The sequence below is a fragment of the Callithrix jacchus genome, chromosome 19, assembly GCF_049354715.1.
Source record: "Callithrix jacchus isolate 240 chromosome 19, calJac240_pri, whole genome shotgun sequence".
Classification (NCBI taxonomy): domain Eukaryota; kingdom Metazoa; phylum Chordata; class Mammalia; order Primates; family Cebidae; genus Callithrix; species Callithrix jacchus.
In genome coordinates, this window is record NC_133520.1 from 52,495,833 (window position 1) to 52,515,846 (window position 20,014).

General features: G+C 42.0%; 1 protein-coding gene across 13 annotated transcripts in view; it reads left to right on the plus strand.

The window, feature by feature from the left end:
- SIPA1L2 (signal induced proliferation associated 1 like 2) overlaps positions 1–20,014 on the plus strand; it is a 233,577-nt gene that overhangs the window by 110,883 nt on the left and 102,680 nt on the right. For 11 of the 13 annotated variants that reach the window (XM_035281006.3, XM_078357316.1, XM_054248189.2 and 8 more), the window contains exon 2: positions 5,192–6,933. The exons of the other annotated variants lie outside the window; for them this stretch is intronic. In XM_035281006.3, the coding sequence (XP_035136897.1) occupies positions 5,451–6,933 (1,483 nt within the window). In that variant the 5' untranslated portion in view covers positions 5,192–5,450. The remainder of the gene's footprint in view (positions 1–5,191; positions 6,934–20,014) is intronic. 13 annotated transcript variants of the gene reach the window in all.

Here is a 20,014-nt window from a genome sequence, read left to right on the forward strand (position 1 = left end):
ACAGAGAGAGGGTAACAGTGGGGTCAGCTTGTTCTTCCTTTTATTCTCTGTCCTGTTACACATATGAGTATTAGAGCTGTTGGGATACTGGGATGAAAAATAAGCATTTTTATTTTAGTTATACTTGTATTATAAATCTGCTATATAATTTTAACCATTTTTTCCCCTTGAATGGGGCTCATAATTTGTGCATTTTGTGATTTTCAATCCATTTGCTACAGCTGCAGTCCTGATAAGTGGCTCAATTATAACTATAATATTGGTCTTAAAGACTCACTGATGTCTCATGGAAAACTTTGAAAAACATCTTATTTAAAGACAATTATGCTTAAATATCAAATGTTCTCCATATCTTTTCTTTTCTATCCTTTAAAAATTATTACCAAGACAGTTAGCATGAGAACAGATTAGTCCTTTCAGCGCTAAAATTCTTCAATTTCAGACGGTTGCTGTATTCCTTAGCCCTTCCTCACTTGGGGCACCCCACTACCTGTAGGGCTTCTGTCTGGTTTTTAAAAGTGCTTGCAGAATGTTGGTGACAATTTTTTATTTTTCCTGGGGAGCAAAAGCCATAGAATTTCATGAAATGCAAGAATAGTTGGAAACTATGGGAGAGAGAAAGGGACAGTGACCTTGACAGATAAAGTAGCTTAACAGTAAGAAAACTGTATGTACACACAATCCAGAGATCCATTTTAATTAGATCATTCAAAGGCACACTCTTTCTTCTCACCACCCTCCAGATGGTCAGAATCTAGGTTTAGGAAATTACCCGGAAGAGAGGATATTCATGTTGCTGGCAAGGTCACAGGCCTCATATAGAATATTAGTCTGTCATCTTTATAAAGTTCTAGAGAAGGGATTAAATGAGCCTCACATTTTCATTGATGTTTGCTTTTTCTTAAGCTATACGAGCTTAGAAGTATGAGTTCATTGAACCACTTATTTAGGAAAGCAGTTAGTATCCTTCTGCTCTTAATTAGAAAAAGGCAGGAGGGAGCAAATGGTACCTGTGGTACTCACCATATACATGTCCAATGAGAATCCAATTTATGCTGTATCTTCTTAATATTTCATTATAGCACTTTTGCTTTCTAAGGAAAATACCATGGCCTTTTTTGAGGACTCTGCATTTGCCAGTCTAAAACTATAACTGTTTTTTTTCCAATCTGTTAGAATGACAAGATAATGTAAAATCACAGAGAGGGGAAAGACAGGCGTAACACTCAGCTGCTCATGATAAAGAAGGCGTGTGTGGGCTCCTCGCTTCATATAGCTTCATCTCTAACTTGGACATGAAGCTGAAGTGCCCTTTTGACCAGGTCTTTCGATTGCACAGTTTCCTTGTGCCATCCAGTTTTGGAGTGGTACCATTTATGGGCGTGCATCCAGAGCCCCAGGAAGCTGGCGGCATGCCACCTACAGAGAAAACTGAGCTCTGCAGACAATCAGCTGCTTAGCCTCGCTCACAAGGGGACAGATTCTGGTGGCAGGATTGGCCGTTTAGGCCTCCTCATTACCTATCATGTTTGGAAATGGGCCTTGGGATCTACTAGAGGAAGCTGCAGAGATGCTTAGAAGATGAAGTATGGCGTTCTTTTCTTTGTATACAATTAGAAGACGTGTCTGTAATCACCTCATTTTGCTGGTACAAAAGTGGGGGTGGGAAGCTCTCTTTTCAGAGTGGAATAGTTGCTGAATTTTCTGTTTACCTGTTACAAGGATTTGGGAAAATGACATGGAGCAGTGTCCTGCAAAGTGTTAGCAACCATTCATAGGTATCTGACTTTATAATGAGTGGTTTTTTAACAAAGTTATATCATATGAATCTTTTGTGATTATAATATATAATATATTCCTGTGACTACTGGAATTTTCCATTTAGATATTATATAATATATGGGCTTACTGCATAGCGTTTGTATAGTAATTTTAAATTTAATAATATTTATTAAACATCTACCACATACTAGAAACAGCTCAGGCACCACAGATGAAATGGAGAAGAAAACAAATGTAGGCTGGGTTCACAGAGCTTTCTCCTGGGGAGAGACACACAGAGAGAAGCAGGAGGTCATTAGGTGGCATGGAACATGGCTGTTTGGGAAGTAGAGGACACCATGGGAATGTGTGTTAGGGTTGCTCAGTTGGGGGGAGAGAGATGATCATGAATGCTTGTCAGCTCAGTACAGGCAGTGGATGCTCCATTTAGAGGTAGCAGCTGGGACACAAGCCTGAAGAGTGGGCTGTTTGAAGACTTGAAAGACACTTGGTATGACTGGGGCAGGGCATAGAAAACAAGGGAGGAGGGAGAGAGATTAAACAACACAGAGTTTCCACAAGCTGCAGTAGAGGAAAATCTCAGGGGAGGAGTTGCAAGGGGATGGGATCTGGGCTGCATGTCGGGGCCAATAATTGTGGCCAGGGGATGAGGTATTCTTAACTGGCCACATGATAGATGTGGAGTTAGCTTCATACAAATTAAATGATTCTCCAAAGCAATTCAAAATGCCATTACCAGAAGAAAGAATGGATTCTAGATAGAAAAATCAGTAGCTGTCCACTAAAGCCAGTGTTCTTAGCACAAACAACAAATATTCAAAATTCACAACAGAAGGAATATTCTCAGATACCTTTAGGAAAAAATTTCATGTGCTCTCAGTTTGCTACAGTTTTTGTCCTTTATAGTGAACCTAATGATAATAATCAGCATAAATTCGTCTATTTTTAATTTCATATGTTATTTATATTTCAAAATATTTATTTGAGGCAGGATCTCACTTTGTTGCCCACACTGGGGTGCAGTGGTACGACCATAGCTCACTGCTACCTCTAATTTCTCGGCTCAAGGAATCCTCCTGCCGCAGCCTCCCAAGCAGCTGAGATTACATTTGTGTACCACTACACCTGGCTAATTAAAAAAATAAGTTTTTGTAGAGATGGGCTCTTGCCGTGGTGCCCATGCTCATCTCAAATTCTTGGGATTAAGTGATCCTCCTGCCTCAGCTTCTGAAAGTGCTGGCATTATAGCTGTGAGCCACCACACCCAGCTAATCTTTATTTTTGACTATATATTGGTGTCTTCCATTTTTTCACAAGATAGGTGTAATAAACATTTTGTATCTTTAATGTCATCTGTTAAACATTGAGAAAGCTACAAATGTTAGAGGAATCCAAAAGCTTAGAAGATAGATTTTCCCATACGAATCTGAGCCGAGTAAATTGTAATAGCTGGTCAGGTTTTCCAGGACTAATTATCGTCTTATCCTTGCTAATCCCAGTTTTAATATTTAATAGTTTCTGTAGTTTATTTTGCACATCTATTAGTTGGTGCCTTAAACTCAGAGCCTCCCTGTGGAGTGTGGTCAGTAGGTTACGAGTGTGGGGAGATGCTGGTGTGCTCATCTCTCTGGGTGGTGGGTTGAGCCCAAGGTGGTCAGTCGATTAACTATGTCTTTAGTCTGAGCATTTCCTTCCCTTGTGCTGAACAGATGTTGGTACTTCAGTATATGCCATGACACAGAAAAGAAAGGAAGGTAGGATTTGTCCTAATTATTTGGATGACATTCATTTTGTAAGTAAGAGGATAAAGGAGTTTCAAAGCGATGATTAAAGTGGTTCTTTGCATATCATAGATGCATTTTTTAATGTCATTTCTAGTTAAGGACTGATTATTTACAGGAGTACAACTTTCTAGTTCATTATGCCACAAGTGACCTGTAAAATAAAGTCCCCTGGAAATAGAAACACTGCAGTTTACCCATATGTTCGTAGATACTTGATCTAATAACTCTTCTCTTTAATTACAGATGTTTTTCTTTGAACTTATTCTTTCTTTATTTAGACACAAACATTTTCAGATATTATTTTCCAAACTCATGACAGATTATCTTACTCATTGGCAGAAGAATCAATGAACCACTTTACCTCTTCTGAACATAGTGATGGTAATAAAGGTAAAACATAGCCAGTTTCTTCACCCTTTACCAAAGCATAAGAAATATTAATAACTAATTCAGTTTGAAAGTATTAAAATCCCAACTAATTTAACAGCACAAAAACTCTTTCCAGTGGACTCTTAATGGCTTTGAGATGAGCGTGTGGGGGTGTCTTGGAGTAGCAGATATTTTCTTACGGTGGCAGTTGCTTTCCCCTACCATAAAAAATAACTTAGTTCCAAGATGGCAATGTGTCATCTACTCTCAGAGCTGTTCCATTATGGAGGAAATAAAATGATATTTTAGGATATGGCAAACAAAGGGAAAATGAGTAGTCAGATACTGACATGCACAGAACACACGTGTACTATCTTATGGTTTTCAGAAAGATAGAATAAATGACTACATCTTACCTAATTCTCTTAGAATTATTATGTTTAGAAGGATCAAGGATTACTGAATTATAGTTATTTCCTATACAGTTTAGGCTACTATCAAATCCATTCCTGGAGACTGAAAAACTGACAACTGAGGTACAAAAAAAACAACTTCTTACCCAGTATCTCCCACTGAAATTTATTTGATGTATCGGATACCAACCAGATCCTTGAAGACCTCTTCCCACTTAAAGGGGGAGCTGTGTGAGTTCTTGACTACAAGTGATCATTATGAAAACTCTGTTGTCAATGTCTGGTATTGACCCTTTTGTTATGGGACATTTTGAGTTTAACTGCTTTGAAAGAAAGTAAAATAATAATACTGAAACTCGTTATGTACATGACTTGTGCTACTCTTACAGCCAGCTCATTCATTGAAATACTTCATGAATTCCTGGTTTAAGCCAGGCTATGTTAATAGTTAATGCTGGTACACAGCTGAAAGACATGGTTCTTGGCTTAAAAGAACCTGAAGTCAGTGAGTTGGTAAACAGCAATTAGAGATAAGGAAAATCACTCTGTTGGATGTAGATGGAGTGCTGTGGGATCACAACATTCTTTGCTTAGATGTGATTAGGGTGGGAGACATCCTAGGAAAGTTTCTCAGATAAATTAAGGCCTGATGGTGTGGTGTGAATTCTTTCTAGCCATGTAGAGAAGGAAGATGCTGCTCCAGGGAGGGTAGAAACAGTGCTATGGATCGTGAAACTCCTTGGGCAGAAGCAGGAGAGAAAGACAGATACAGAATCTATCGTAGAATGTACTCAACTTGAAGTATATTAATTGCTAATGGCTACTTCCTATCTTTTAATTCAGGTGAAAGAAATACTCATGACCGGATGTCTTAAGGAATGCTTTGGGAAAGAACAGAGATGTACAACATTATTATGACGACAGACAAGCAAGTTGGCTTTGGAGGAACTGTATTCTGAGGATGTTGTTTGCTTTGGGTTAAAAAAAGAAAAAACTACAGACAAGGCTTTATATCTGCAAGTATTATGCCGTGGTCAATAGCAATGTAATTAGATTTACATCAGTCTTCCTGGTGAGACTTGGAGGCTCTTCTTCAGTAGACATGAGTGACCCAAGGCAGTCACAAGAAGAGAAGCACAAGCTCGGCAGAGCCTCTTCAAAGTTCAAGGATCCCCCTAGAATCATGCAGTCAGATGATTATTTTGCTCGGAAATTTAAAGCCATTAATGGCAACATGGGGCCCACTACTTCTTTAAATGCCCCGAATTCCAGTGAGACTGGTGGTGGTGGTCCGGCTAATGGTACCCCAGCTGTGCCCAAGATGGGTGTGAGAGCAAGGGTGTCCGAATGGCCTCCTAAGAAGGACTGTTCCAAGGAGCTAACCTGCAAGGCACTGTGGGAAAGCCGGTCTCAGACCAGTTACGAAAGCGTCACCTCCGTCATGCAGAATGGGCAGAGTGACCAGAGCGAAGGTCAGCAAGAGGAGCAGCTCGATCTGGACTTCGTGGAGGCCAAGTACACCATTGGAGACATCTTTGTCCACTCCCCTCAGAGAGGGCTTCACCCCATAAGACAGAGGAGCAACAGTGATGTTACTATCAGTGACATTGATGCCGAAGATGTCTTAGACCAAAATGCAGTCAACCCCAACACCGGGGCCGCCCTGCACCGGGAGTATGGAAGTACTTCGTCCATCGATAGGCAAGGCTTATCTGGTGAAAACTTTTTTGCTATGCTCAGAGGGTACCGAGTAGAAAATTATGACCACAAAGCAATGGTCCCTTTCGGGTTCCCTGAATTTTTCCCCTGTGACCCTGCAATCTCTCCCAGCCTTCATGCAGCAGCACAGATTTCTAGGGGAGAATTTGTCCGCATCTCAGGATTAGACTACATGGACAGTGCCCTCCTGATGGGGAGAGACAGGGACAAGCCTTTCAAACGGAGGTTGAAATCAGAGTCGGTGGAAACATCCCTCTTTCGAAAGCTTCGAACTGTTAAAAGTGAGCATGAAACTTTCAAGTTCACATCTGACCTGGAGGAGAGCCGACTTGAGAGGGGCGTTCGCCCTTGGAATTGTCAGCGATGTTTTGCACATTATGATGTCCAGAGCATTTTGTTTAATATCAACGAAGCCATGGCTACGAGGGCTAATGTGGGGAAAAGGAAAAACATAACCACTGGGGCTTCTGCAGCATCCCAGACTCAGATGCCCACAGGCCAGACAGGCAACTGTGAGTCCCCTTTAGGGAGCAAGGAGGACCTCAACTCCAAAGAGAACCTGGATGCCGATGAGGGTGACGGGAAAAGTAACGACCTTGTCCTTAGTTGTCCTTACTTTAGAAATGAGACTGGAGGGGAAGGTGACAGGCGGATTGCACTCTCTCGGGCCAACTCGTCCTCTTTCAGTTCTGGGGAAAGCTGCTCTTTTGAATCGTCTCTCAGTTCTCACTGCACAAATGCAGGTGTCTCAGTCTTGGAAGTGCCCAGAGAAAACCAGCCCATTCACAGGGAGAAAGTAAAGCGCTACATCATAGAACACATTGACCTTGGGGCCTACTATTACCGAAAATTCTTCTATGGGAAAGGTAAGGAAGAGCCCTGGATGTTTTTTGTGTGTCTTGGGAGTAATTTTTTTAGGACCAGTCACAATGTTTTGCTTTGTGTTGGAGCGCCTTCCTCAGGTGTCCAAGGCTATAGTCCACTGGGCTGGACCTTGTTCTCCATCATGGTCCCTCCATAGCTTCCAGGCTAATTTTTTCTTTGGAAAAGTGAAATTCCACGCCTTTGTTGATTGGTTGTCCTCAATGTGTAAATGCACTTTTGGTTTCTCTTTCTGTCTTTCTCTGTCTGCCAATTTGTGAGCATCAAAAATTCAGATTGATTTAGATTTTACCCCTTGTGAGAAGTCTTCCCTGATTAATTATGTCCTACTCCTATTCCTCTGAATAACCTCTTACACTGCTTACAGTGGAGAATTCTGTGTTTCCCTCACCTCTCTAGCGTTTCTGTACCTTGCTTCGCCTGCATTGCTGTGTGTGTTGGACATGTTACATCTTTGTTGAAAGAATGCATGAATTACCACAACAAATTTTGTTTTCGTGTAGTTCTATCGATGGGCTTGAATATTAAGACACGAATGGTAAATTATTTAATCCTATGTCAAATAAATGGTTTTTGCTTTCCGTATGTCTTCAGGCTTGAAGGATGTGTTCTTCAGAGGTTATGTAGTTGAATCCTCAGCCTTTAAGTAAGTATCCCTAATTATCCCAGGGCCAGGAGAATTGGCTCTGACTTAGAGACCTACAGAGAAACAGGTTCTACATGTGTCAGTAACACCTGCCGAGGAAATACTCGGGCATCTGTCGCCACCTTCTTATTGGGTGCAGCTGGTATCCTTCAGCCCTTCATTATAGTGCAGCTTACTTTTCAGAGCCCTATTTTTCTGTCTTAGTTTCACCTGCCAGCCCTCTTTCTGCTCCCAGGGGTCAGATAACCTCATGGAGCACCAGAGGAGACAGAGGGTAGGCCCCACCACTCTCCTCCTCCTGTTTCTCAGTGTATAAACTGTTCTGCCTCGAGTGCGGATAACCAGGAGCTGACTGCACTTATTATTATTATTTTTGCTTCAAGTTCTGGGAGATATGTGCTGAACGTACAGGTTTGTTACAGATATATACATATACATATATATATATATACAGGTGCCGTGGTGGTTTCCTGCACCTATCAACCCATCATCTAGGTTTTAAACCCTGAATGCATTAGGTATTTGATGCTTTCCCTCCCCTTTCCCCCACCTCCCCTCCCCCACCCCCAGCAGGCCCTGGTGTGTGATGTTCCACTCCCAGTGTCCATGAGTTCTCATTGTTCAACTCCCACTTATGAGTGAGAACATGCAGTGTTTGATTTTCTATTCCTGTATTAGTTTGCTGAGGATGATGGTTTCCAGCTTCATGCATGAGGACATGAACTCATTCTTTTTTATGGCCGTATAGTATTTCATGGTGTACATGTACCACAGTTTCTTTATGCAGTCTATCGTTGATGGGCATTTGGGTTGATTCCAAGTCTTTGCTATTGTAAGTAGTGCTGTAATAAGCATATGTGTACATGTGTCTTTATAGTAGAATGATTTATAACCCTTTGAGTATATACCCAGTAATGTGATTATTGGGTCAAATGTTATTTCTGGTTCTAGATCCTTGAGGAATCGCCACACTGTCTTCCACAATGGTTGAACTAATTTACACTCCCACCAACAGTGTAAAAGTGTTCCTATTTCTCCACATCCTCTCCAGCATCTGTTGTTTCCAGACTTTTTAATGATTGCCATTCTAACTGGCATGAGATGGTATCCCGTTGTGGTTTTTGATTTGCATTTCTCTAATGACCAGTGATGATGAGCTTTTGTTCATGTTTGTTGGCCACATAAATGTCTTCTTATGAGAATTGTCTGTTTATATCCTTTGCCCACTTTTTGATGGTGTTATTTTTTTCTTATAAATTTCTTTCAGTTCCTTGTAGATTCTGGATAGCAGACCTTTGTCAGATGGATAGATTACAAAAATTTTCTCCCATTCTGTAGGTTGCCTCTTCACTCTGATGATAGTTTCTTTGGCTAAGCAGAAGCTCTTTAGTTTAATTAGATCCCACTTGTCAGTTTTGGCTTTTGTTGCCATTGGTTTTGGTGTTTTAGTCATGAAGTCTTTGCCCATGCCTGTGTCCAGAATGGTATTGCCTAAGTTTTCTTCTAGGATTTTTATAGTTTTAGGTTTTAGTTTAATCAATATTGATTTCTGTCTTGAGAATAATTGTGTAATTTTTTACTGTAGTTGTTTTATTGGAGTGGATTGGGGAGGGTGGGTAACTCAGACCTTAAGAGGTCACTCTGTCCACTTAAGTTCCTTATAATGTTAATCCACTGTGAAGCCTTTTTATGACTTTTTCTTTTTTTTTGGGGGGGGGGAAGGCAGGAAGGGAGGGAAGAAGGACAGTAGGAAGGAAGGAAGGGATGAAGGAAGGAAGGAAGGGAGGAAGGGAAGGGAAGGAAGGAAATCAAGCAATGAGAGAGACATTGCCGACCTGGATCTAGAGGTTTACAAGTTGATTTCTTTTTTTTTTTTCAGAGAAGGAAAGAAAGAAAAAAAAATAAGTAAAGGAGAGGAAGAGAAAGAGGGAGAGTAAATGGAAATATTGCTTTATTTTGAAGAAAATTGGGTATTAATAATGGCCAATCAATGTTTCATTTAAACTTATGGGTAGGTGTGATGTGGTATTGACAAGAATGTATATTTTGTGTATTTGAAGTGGGGAGCTCTATAAATATTTATTAAGTTTACTTGTTCCGGATCTGAGTTCGAGTCCTTGATATCCTTATTAATTTTCTGTCTCATTGAATCTAAGTCTCGTATCTGGGTGTTAGGATCGTTAGCTCTTATTGTTGCATTGATCCTTTTACCACTATATCTTTGTTGCTTTAAAATCTATTTTATCCGATACGAGAATTGCAACTCCTGCTTTTTATTTATTTATTATTTATTTTTGCTCTCCATTTGGTTGGTACATCTTTCTCCATCCCTTTGTTTTGAGTCTTTGGGTATCCTTGCATGTGAAACAGGTCTGGATGTAACATGCCATTGGGTTTTGGCTGTGTCTTTTGATTGGGGGATTTAGTCGATTTAAATTTAGGGTTACTGCCATTTGATGTTGACCGGCTGTTTTATCCATTCGTTGGTGTAAATTCTTCTTTATGTTGGTGCTCTTTACTTTCTGGTGTATTTTTAGAAAGGCTAATACTGGTTGTTTCTTTCTGTGTGTAATGCTTCTTTCAGAAGCTCTTGTAAAGCAGGCCTGGTGGTAATAAAATCTCTGAGTTCTTGCTTGTTCATAAAAGATTTTATTTTTCCTTCAGTTGTGAAGCTTAGTTTGGCTGGATATGAAATTCTGGGCTGAAGGTTCTGTTCTTTGAGGATGTTGAATATTGGCCCCCACTCTCTTCTGGCTTGTAGAGTTTCTGCCGAGAGATCTGCTGTAAGTCTGATAGGCTTGCCTTTGTGGGTAACCTGACCTTTCTCTCTGGCTGCCCTTAGTATCCTCTCCTTCGTTTCAACCCTGGTGAATCTAACGATTATGTGCCTTGGGGTTGCTCTTCTTGAGGAATATCTTTGTGGTGTTCTCTGTATTACCTGGGGTTGAATGTTGACCTGCTTTACTAGTTTAGGAAACTTTTCCTGAATAATATCCTGAAGGGTATTTTCCAGCTTGGATTCATTCTCTCCGTCGCATTCAGGTACACCTATCAAACGTAAATTTGGTCTTTTCACATAGTCCCACATTTCTTGGAGACTTTGCTCATTCCTTTCTATCCTTTTTTCTCTAATCTTTTCTTCACGTTTTATTTAATTAAGTTGGACTTTGACCTCTGATATCCCTTCTTCTGCTTGAACAATTCGAGTGTTTAAACCTGTGCGTACTTCTCGGAGTTCCTGTATTGTATTCTTCAGTTCCATTAATTCACTCATACTCCTCTCTAAGTAGTCTATTCTCAATAGGATTTCATCAAACCTTTTTTCAAAGTTCCTAGTTTCTTCACGTTGGGCTACAGCATGTTCTTTTAACTCACCGAAGTTTGTTATTATCCATTCCTTGAAGAGTGATTCTGTCATCAGGAGGCGCTCGTTCTCCATCAAGCCTTGTTCCATTGTCGATGTGGAACTGCGATCATCTTTAGAGGGAGAGGTGTTCTGACTTTGAGCATTCTCAGCTTTTTTACGCTGGTTTCTTCCCGTCATTGTAAATTTATCCTCCTGTCGTCTTTGAAATTACCAACTTTCAGATTAGGTCTCTTGAGTGGGCGTCCAGGTTGTTAGTTCCCAGGGCCAGAGCAGCGGCGTTAAAACTGATGGTGCTTTTCTGCCCAGGATTCTCCTGTCTGGCTTCCTTCTTGTGTCCGTAGTAGGCGACTCTGCCTTCCCGGGGCTCCAAACCTTGGTCAGAAGGGGAACCGGTCCCGTTTACTCTGCGCCGAGCGCTGCTGCACCTAGGTGCCGTCACAGCTGCTGCGCCCGGGCTCTGGTGTCCTGCTGGGGGCCCGTGTGGGTCCTCCGAACCTGTTTACTCTGCTCCGAGAGCTGCCCTGCCGAGGTGCCAGCGGAACCGCTGCGCCTGCCACGAGACTCGCGCTGGCCACCCGTGTGTTTCCTCCACTGGGGGATCTTCTGCTCCGTGAGCGACCAGAATTTGTCTGAAAGTGTGGCGACCTCTAGTTCTCTGCGCCTTCCCTGAGAGCTGCAGTCCTGGGATGTTAGCGATCAGCCATCTTGGATCGTTCTCTATTACTTTTTCTTATGGAGTATAGGCTTAAAAGAATTTGTCTGCCAGGTAAATTGTGACCATTACTAATTCCACCCCTCCTGTTTTTGCATCAGTCCAGTCTTAGCATGTCTTTTATAATCACATTATGATAACATGTAAATCAGAGAACCGATTCTGATGCAATAAAGCTAAATAAACAGACATTTACACTGCACCTGGTCACTTAGTGGGAATTGTCTCTGTCCTCATACTGATGACATAAAAGGACTGTATTTTGTCAACAGATCTTGGTCCCCTGTTGTGTCTCCTTTCCTCTCCTCCACCCTGAATTTCAGTCTTGGCTTCAGGTGTGCATCAGTGTTAACACCATGAGTTATTTCCTTCCAGCCAGTGGAATCAAAGAGTCTCAGACCTGCTTTTTGTCTCTGCTGTGAAAATAACTCATGACATTCATGCAGAGGCATCACATTATAGAATACCGCTGAAAGATGATCTCTAGGTGGAAGTTAGTTATTTTTGAAAAGGGAGATGGAGAGATAGGCTTACTAACTGGGGTTATTTTTATTGATGAAGCCATGGCTGCCAAGTCTTGCAATAAAATAAAGTCTCTTAGACTTATTCAGCCCTGAAATCTGCAGATAATTAGTCATTCTGGCTGACTGAATTTTGTAAATAGTTTTGATTCAGACTTTGAAATATGAGAACATAAAATTATATATATGTTACTATTTATGCCAAGACTTAGTGCTAGTATTTCATTCATTCATATGCTATTACACATTCTAAGTGTATGTGGAATGAAAACTATTGTTTTTCTGCACCCAGGTCACCACCATTTGATTCATTAATGTCCCCAGTGTCTGTTCCTCGAGATGACTTCAGGTTGCTGGATTCTGTTAGTTTTCTTGACTGCTACTTGTAGTCTTTCTCTTGAATTCTCACCTGTCACTTCTTGGTGGTTTTAAAGACTTCTCTGCAAGTGATTTATTTCCTCCAACTTTTCTGAGGTGCTACTTAGTGTTTTCAAGAGCATTGCAAATGACATCATACTCCTTAGGTTTGGATTTGAAATAAATAAGCTCCAAAGAAGAATCTGAGTGTAGACACCCTGTCAGTGAATTGTGAGTGGATGTATGCTTATCGTTTGGCATGTTGGTGCTGTTAGGCACACCCTCTGGTTCTGAGCTTTGCTGTGGATTTGTAAACTAGCCAGAAAGCAGCATTCTAGACTAGTCACCCATCAGTTACCAATGGGGATGTAGTCTGTGAAATGTGTCATTAGGCAATTTCATCACTGTGTGAACATCATAGAGGGTACTTACACAAACCTAGATGATATGTATTTTTATTCATGAATATATGTACACACATACAGAAAACCAAATGTCCCCGCACCATTACTGAATATCAGTCATTTTCCCTAATTCATCTGCATTGCCAATATCAAGTGTCATGCATCAGGTACATATGCTCCTTTATGATTTTATGGGTGTACCATCATATATGTGGTCCATTGTTGACTGAAATATCCCTATGCGGCACATGACTGTGCTTTGCAAAGCCCACAAAACGAGGGAGTGGGAAAGCAGTTTCTGAGGTCACTTCGTCTTCAGTGTTCTGTGATTCTGTGTTGTGGAAGGTGCTGTTGTGCCAGCAGATGGGCTCAGGGGCTGGGGAAGGACTGGCCACCAGGAGCAAGAAGGCCGAGCCCCAGCTGCTCTGTTCTCTCTCCACTGCAGCTGTGAACTGTACTGTGCCGCCTCCTATATTTAGCTCTTCCCCTGTGGCCCAGTGTGACTTCAAAGTGGAATTGGCTTCAATGGCATCTGCTCCTGCTCTTGCTGGTCTCTTGTTGAGCCATTAAGGACTCCAGGCAGAGGCAGCAGCCCAGATTCTTAGGTGAAAAGTACAGTGAGGTGGACGCCTCCTATGGTGTGGAAGTAGATTCCCACCCCAGCTTCAGCCACTGGACACAGCTGTGCAGGACCCTTCTGTCTGCAAACAGCATGAGTTGGTTGAACTTCTCTGTATTTAAAAATGGGGGACCTATGCAGACTGGCCCAGATATGATGTTTTTAAGATAGCTTTTTTCTTTCCCTTTTTTGCTTTTCTCTCAGAGATTTTCTCTTTGGAAACTGTCTTTCAGGGATCTATCTTTTCATACTTTTCAGAGTGCCGTTTATTTTGTTCTATGCTTCAGGGTTCCGTGTAAAACTTCATTTTCAAGAGAATGAACTAGCTCCCAGTCATTGGCAAGTGTTTAAAGTGCAGAACTTTAATAATGTGATTTCTTCTTTATTGGATAGTTAATGTGAAACGTCTACCCTTGATGCTGAGGTGTATTTCTATGACACATCACCACTGAAAGGCTGTTGAGTAACTGTAAAAGGATTTCTGCAGAGGAGTGACTGGACGCAGGAAGCTGTGTGACAGCATCACTTGCCCAGGCAAATGCATCTGTAGCTTTCAGTGAAACAGCTTTTTTTTTTTTTTTTTTTTTTGAGACAGAGTCTCATTCTGTCACCCAGGCTGGAAAGCAGTGGTGCCATCTTGGCTCACTGCAACCTCTGCCTCCCAGGTTCAAGCGATTCTCCTGCCTCAGCCTCCTGAGTAGCTGGGATTATAGACATGTACCACCACACCCGGCTAATTTTTGTAGTTTTAGTAGAGACAGGGTTTTGCCATGTTGGCCAGGCTGGTCTCTAACCTGACCTCAGGTGATCCACCTGCCTCAGCCTTCCAAAGTGCTGGAATTACAGGGGTGAGCCACCACGCCTGACCGAAACAGCTTTTTTTAAAAAGCAGTGAGGATAGTAGCAAGTAGAGTTAATGCTCAATAATGTCCCTGTCTCTCACTGGCGATGGCCATGAAAACACATTGGTGCTGTTCGTTGCACTACTGTTTCTCTGATGGGACTCACTGTGAATGTGCCATTTGCTGCTTCCCTGAGCTTTCCATTTGTGAAACAGGCCGTGACAAAGGGTCTCAGATGGGGATTGTACTTGACCACAGTCGGCCATGTGAGCATCAGCAAGTCTAGTTTCCACTGTGGCAGCGCAGCAGGCTTTGTCTCCTTCTGGACCTGCTTGGCACTGCACACTGCCACCAAACAGAGGGGCTGCCACCGCACAGCTAATGCTGGAAGTGTGCGGCAGAGCCCAGACTGTGTGTTGACATGTAAGGGTTCCCGCTTGGTGATGAAATCCTTAACTTGTTAAGAAATTGTGCACTTACTGGGTTACTCAGGAGTTCTAAAATGGTTCTGCACCCTACTTTATGCCACACAGACCAGAATAGTTCTAGGAGGCAAAGTGAGTGCTATTTGGGTAAAGAGAGGTTAAAACCAGATGGAAGAATGAAGCTGGGCCTCCATGGTGACTCAGGAGTGACAGAAAAGTGGCTAAATCATTGTCTGAGCCTTTGGGAACATTGTTTTACTAGAGCCATTCGCTGGCACAGGAATGTGAGCTCCTCTGAATGTAGGGGAATAATGCTGAATAAATAGATTGGCGAATATATATTTTTTTCATCTAGAATTTTTAAATGGTATGTAAATGCCATTTGATGGTTATAGGAAAATAAGAAAATGTAGATAAACAAGAAATAAAGTCTCCCAAAATTCATCAGCTATAGTCACCATTAACATTTTGTCATTGTCCTTGAACGCTTTTCTGATGCAAATACATTTATGTAAATAGAGCTTATTCCTATTATTACTGTGCTTTTGGTGATCATCCCTCCATGCCATTACGTATAGAACTGCATCTGCATTTTAAGAGCCATTATCAATTATCTTTATCTGCCCTGAGTGCATGGGGAGATGCCAGGTACTTGCCAGCCATGATCTGGGCAGATAAGTTAATGACTGTGTTTACTTTACTTGAGAGAAAAACTTACCAGCTTGATGAAGCACAGTAACCGGGAAGAAGCATTATTTCCTGCCCTCTTGTAGCTGCAATACATCTACAAAACAACTTATCAAATACATTAGTGAGTGTTCATTTTTGTAAAGAAATCTTCACTTGAAAAATTAATTTATCATTATAAAAGTTTAAGTCAGTGTCCCTCCACCTCCCTACTTGGACGTGGGCTGCATGTAGTGACTCACTTCCAAAAGGTATAGTATGGAAAGACAGGGACAAATAACTTTCCAATGGAATAGCTTGGCAAACACTACCTTACTAGGTCACCAAGGTCGCCATCCACAGTTGCAAGTCCTGTGGATAGTTTGTACCCCAGGTATGAATGACTCTTCTGCAGTCTTCCTCTCCAAACCTATAACCCCAGTCCAACTAGGGGAAAACATTAGAAAAATTCCAAGTGAAGGACATTCTACAAAATCCCTGACCTGTCCAGGTCATCAACAGCAAGGAAAGTCTGAGAAAAAAAAAAATCACAAACCAGAGGAACCTTAGGAGACACATGACAGCTAAATGAAATGTGGTACCTTGGGTGGAATCCTGGAACAGAAACAGGAGATTCGCTAAAAACTGAGGAAATCTGAATAAAGTAGGGACATTAGTTAATTATATAACAGTATTGATTCATTCATCATGACAAATGTACCAAAATAACATAATATGTTAACAACTGGGAAACTGGGAGACGGGTATAAGGAAACTCTGCTATCTGCAGCTTTTCTATAAATCAAAAAGAATTTTAAAATAAAAAGTTAAAAATTTTACAGATGCAAGTCATAAATCCTCATGACATAACCAAAATGATCTATTTCTTGAAGACAAGAAGAAAGAATTTATAAGTAGTTCTTATAAATAACAAACTTAAAGGTTTATGTTGCTTTATTGAACAACTGTAGAATTCTCGAAAGCAGCCAACTTCACTGTTTCTAGTAACTGCTCTCTTACCTAGCTCTATGCAAACCCACCCTTTCTCCAGTGCTAATTTTTATCTTGAGTATTTTAACTGAAGAATAATATGTTGTATGTAAATCCTGCTAAATGAACAAATAGATTATTCTAGAATTTGTGTAATAACACTCTTACCTCTCTTGATACCAACTTAGCCATTTTTTGGCTGGGGAATTATCTTTCTGCCTTCAGGTAAAAGTGTTCATCCATTTTAATTATAGTTGGAGGTAAACTCTTGGTAAATAGAGGTCTGTGAATGGCGGGCAAATGACATCACTTAAGGTAGAGTGCACACCGAGGTTCACATCACAGCTCAGTTTGGGGCAAATCCTTGAACCACTTTGTGCCCTAGTCAATCATCTGTAAAATGGGATGATAATACAAATCCCTCCTATAAAGGGCTTAGAGCAGTGCTTGTCAATAGCATGCCCCCTGCTTCCCAGAACTACTTAAATAAATGTGTAAGACTTTTTTCTCTGAAAAGAAACTATTGTCCACACCACTGGTACAGGCTTTAAAGGGCAATACTTTATTTTAGTGGTTAAAAGATGAAGAGAGAAACAAGTAGAACCATATGGCAGAGAGGGCTGGGGAAAGGTGTCTGGTGAGGTCCACCACCCCATTCCAAATACACTCACTTAAGTGTCACTAATGTGGCAGTTGTAGGCAGGCCTACACCTTTACATATCAAATGAACCTCACTGCATGAGTGATGCATGGCTGCATTTGCTTTGAATTTCATGCCTGGTGGCTTTTTTTCCCTTCTGATTTTATACAGTCATTGACGAAAATTAATAGGGAGTTGGACACTATTAAATTCATACGGGTGAACAGAGTGCCATCTAACAATAGTACGATTCTATGACACACATTCCTCCCTCCAAGGACATAATCGACTGAGTTCTTCACCTCTCTCCCTGGCCAGTATTGCCTCCCCAAACAGAGGTCCCATTGAGTCCCACAGGGGCCCTTAGCAGGGAGGAATTGCCCAGATATACGTGAGATTCAGCACCAAGGGTTATGGTCGCACGGGCTCCATGTGGCTGTCCATGGAAAACACCAGGGCTTTCTCTCTTGCAGAGGTGCTGTATCTGGGCAGTCACAGTTCCTGTACACTGCAGCATTGTAGGAACCTGCAAAGGGCTGTATGCTATTTCAAACCTACTGACCCTCCGGCCCCAAAAAGTCTTCAGTCAGTTACTGGGGAAGAAGAATGAATGCCCTGTTACTTCCCTGGGAAGAGGAGTAAGACTGTTAATATTCCTTTATCGTCCGGCTCAAGTGGTGTGTAGGTGGGAGCACTTGCTGGCATTTTGCTACCGGTACAGTAAGTTGAAGCAAAGGTCTTTGGAGCATTAGTGCTTAAGGAATGTAGAAACTTAATTTAAACTACCTTGTATTTGTTTAACTCCAAAATGTATTTCACTAATTGTTCCATTTAAATAATAAAAGCTGGACAGCTGTCCTATTATCAGGGCTCTACCTCTCTCCTTTGAAGTGCTGAGGACTTTGTACTTTCCTAGCGTTTCTTCTTCCTTTCGAGCAAATAATAAAAATTACAGATTATGAAAACAGGCCTTTAATAATCGGCCTGCCTTCTTCAGTCTTGCATTTCTTACTGTAGCTTTCCTTGAGATCATGTTCTTCAAGACACCATTTTTATCTTAAGGATGCATTTGTTTTCTTATCTTTAAGCTATGTTCACTTACCTATATTAATTAATTTTTGAAATTAAAACCTTTGCATGAATTTTTTTACCCTTGAATTGCTTTCCATGAGAGAACACCAACGCTGGACCGCCTAGGTTTGCATCGTCACTGTCCCACCAGATTGTGACTTTGAGCAAGTCACTTAACCTCTCAGCCTCAGTGTTACCTGTAAGAATAGTTGTGCCTCCTCATAAGTAGACAGGATGAGCTGAGTTTATTTTTGTGAAAGATATTTAATACTATTGTCTTCATTGTAATGCCTCAGATTTTTCAAGCTTAGCAAATACCTTGGTTAAATTTGGGTAAAAAGATCAAAAATTTATATGACAAAACATCTATGTTTTTCCATCATGGTAAATTCAGTAATTTGATTCATGAAACACTAACAAAGGTGTTGGATGCTTCTTGAGGTTGTTGAGTTACTATTTTTTTTTTTTTTTTTTTCCCTGAGATGGAGTCTCTCTCTGTCGCCCAGGCTGGAGTGCAAACTGCAATCTCGGGATTACCGGCACACACCACCATGCCTGACTAATTCTTGTATTTTTAGTGGAGACGGGGTTCACCATGTTGGCCAGGCTGGTCTTGAACTTGTAGCCTCAAGTGAGCCGCCTGCCTTGGCCTCCCAAAGTGCTGGAATTACAGGTGTAATCCACTGCTCCTGGCCTGTTGAATTACTTTTTTTTTTATTTTTTATTTTTTGAGATGGAGTCTTACTCCATCTCACAGGCTGGAGTGCAGTGGTGCGATCTTGAAAAACTGCAACCTCTGTGTGCGACCCCCTTGTAGACCCCTGCCCGGTACCCGACCCCAAATAACAGCTCGAGAGTTGGAAGCCGAGTTCAGGTTTATTGGGACCAGCGGGCAGGCCAGGAAAGGAAGGAGATGGGGGCTGGCTGCGACTGTGCAGCTGGGGTAGGAGGGTTTTATAGGGGGGTGGACGGGGCGTGGACACAGGGCTGGCGGGGTGTCGTAGGAGCTTAGGATAGGCTGTCCGTCTCTGGGCAGACTGCTGAGGTGGTTCAGAGGGTTACGTGTCGGTTCAGGATAGGCCGAGGCTTGGCGGGCTTTCCTGCTGCGATGATTGGCTGCTTGTTGTTGCTGGGCAGAACAGAGCAGGCTTGGCGGGCTTTTCTCAGGGCAGCAGGAAGCCTGGGGGGAGGGTGGGGGCAAGAAACCTGGGGGAAAGATGGCGGGACTTTCTACCGAACACTCTGCTTCCCAGTTCAAGTGATTCTCCTGCCTCAGCCTCCCAAGTAGCTGGGATTACAGACATGCACCACCAGACTCAGCTTTTTTTTTTTTTTTTCAAGGTTTTTTGTAGAGATTGGGCCTTGCAGTTTTGCCCAGACTGATCTCAAACTCCTCGCCTCAAGCAGTCCTCCTCCTTCTGCCTCCCAAAGTGCTGGGAATATAGGCCCGAGCCACCATCCCCTTTTCACTTTTTAAAAAATAACTCAGAGTGTTTGAAAAAAGGGAAGGTGATTTAAAATACAGACATAGGGCCAGGCACGGTGGCTCACGCCTGTAATCCCAGCACTTTGGGAGGCTGAGGTGGGTGGATCACGAGGTCAAGAGATAAGACCATCCTGGCCAACATAGTGAAACCCCGTCTCTACTGAAGTATAAAAAATTAGCTGGGTGTGGTGGCGCGTGTCTGTAGTCCCAGCTTCTTGGGAGGCTGAGGCATGAGAATTGCTTGAACCTGGGAGGCGGAGGTTGCAGTGAGCGGAGATCACGCCACTGCACTCCAGCCTGGAGCCTGGCGACAGAACGA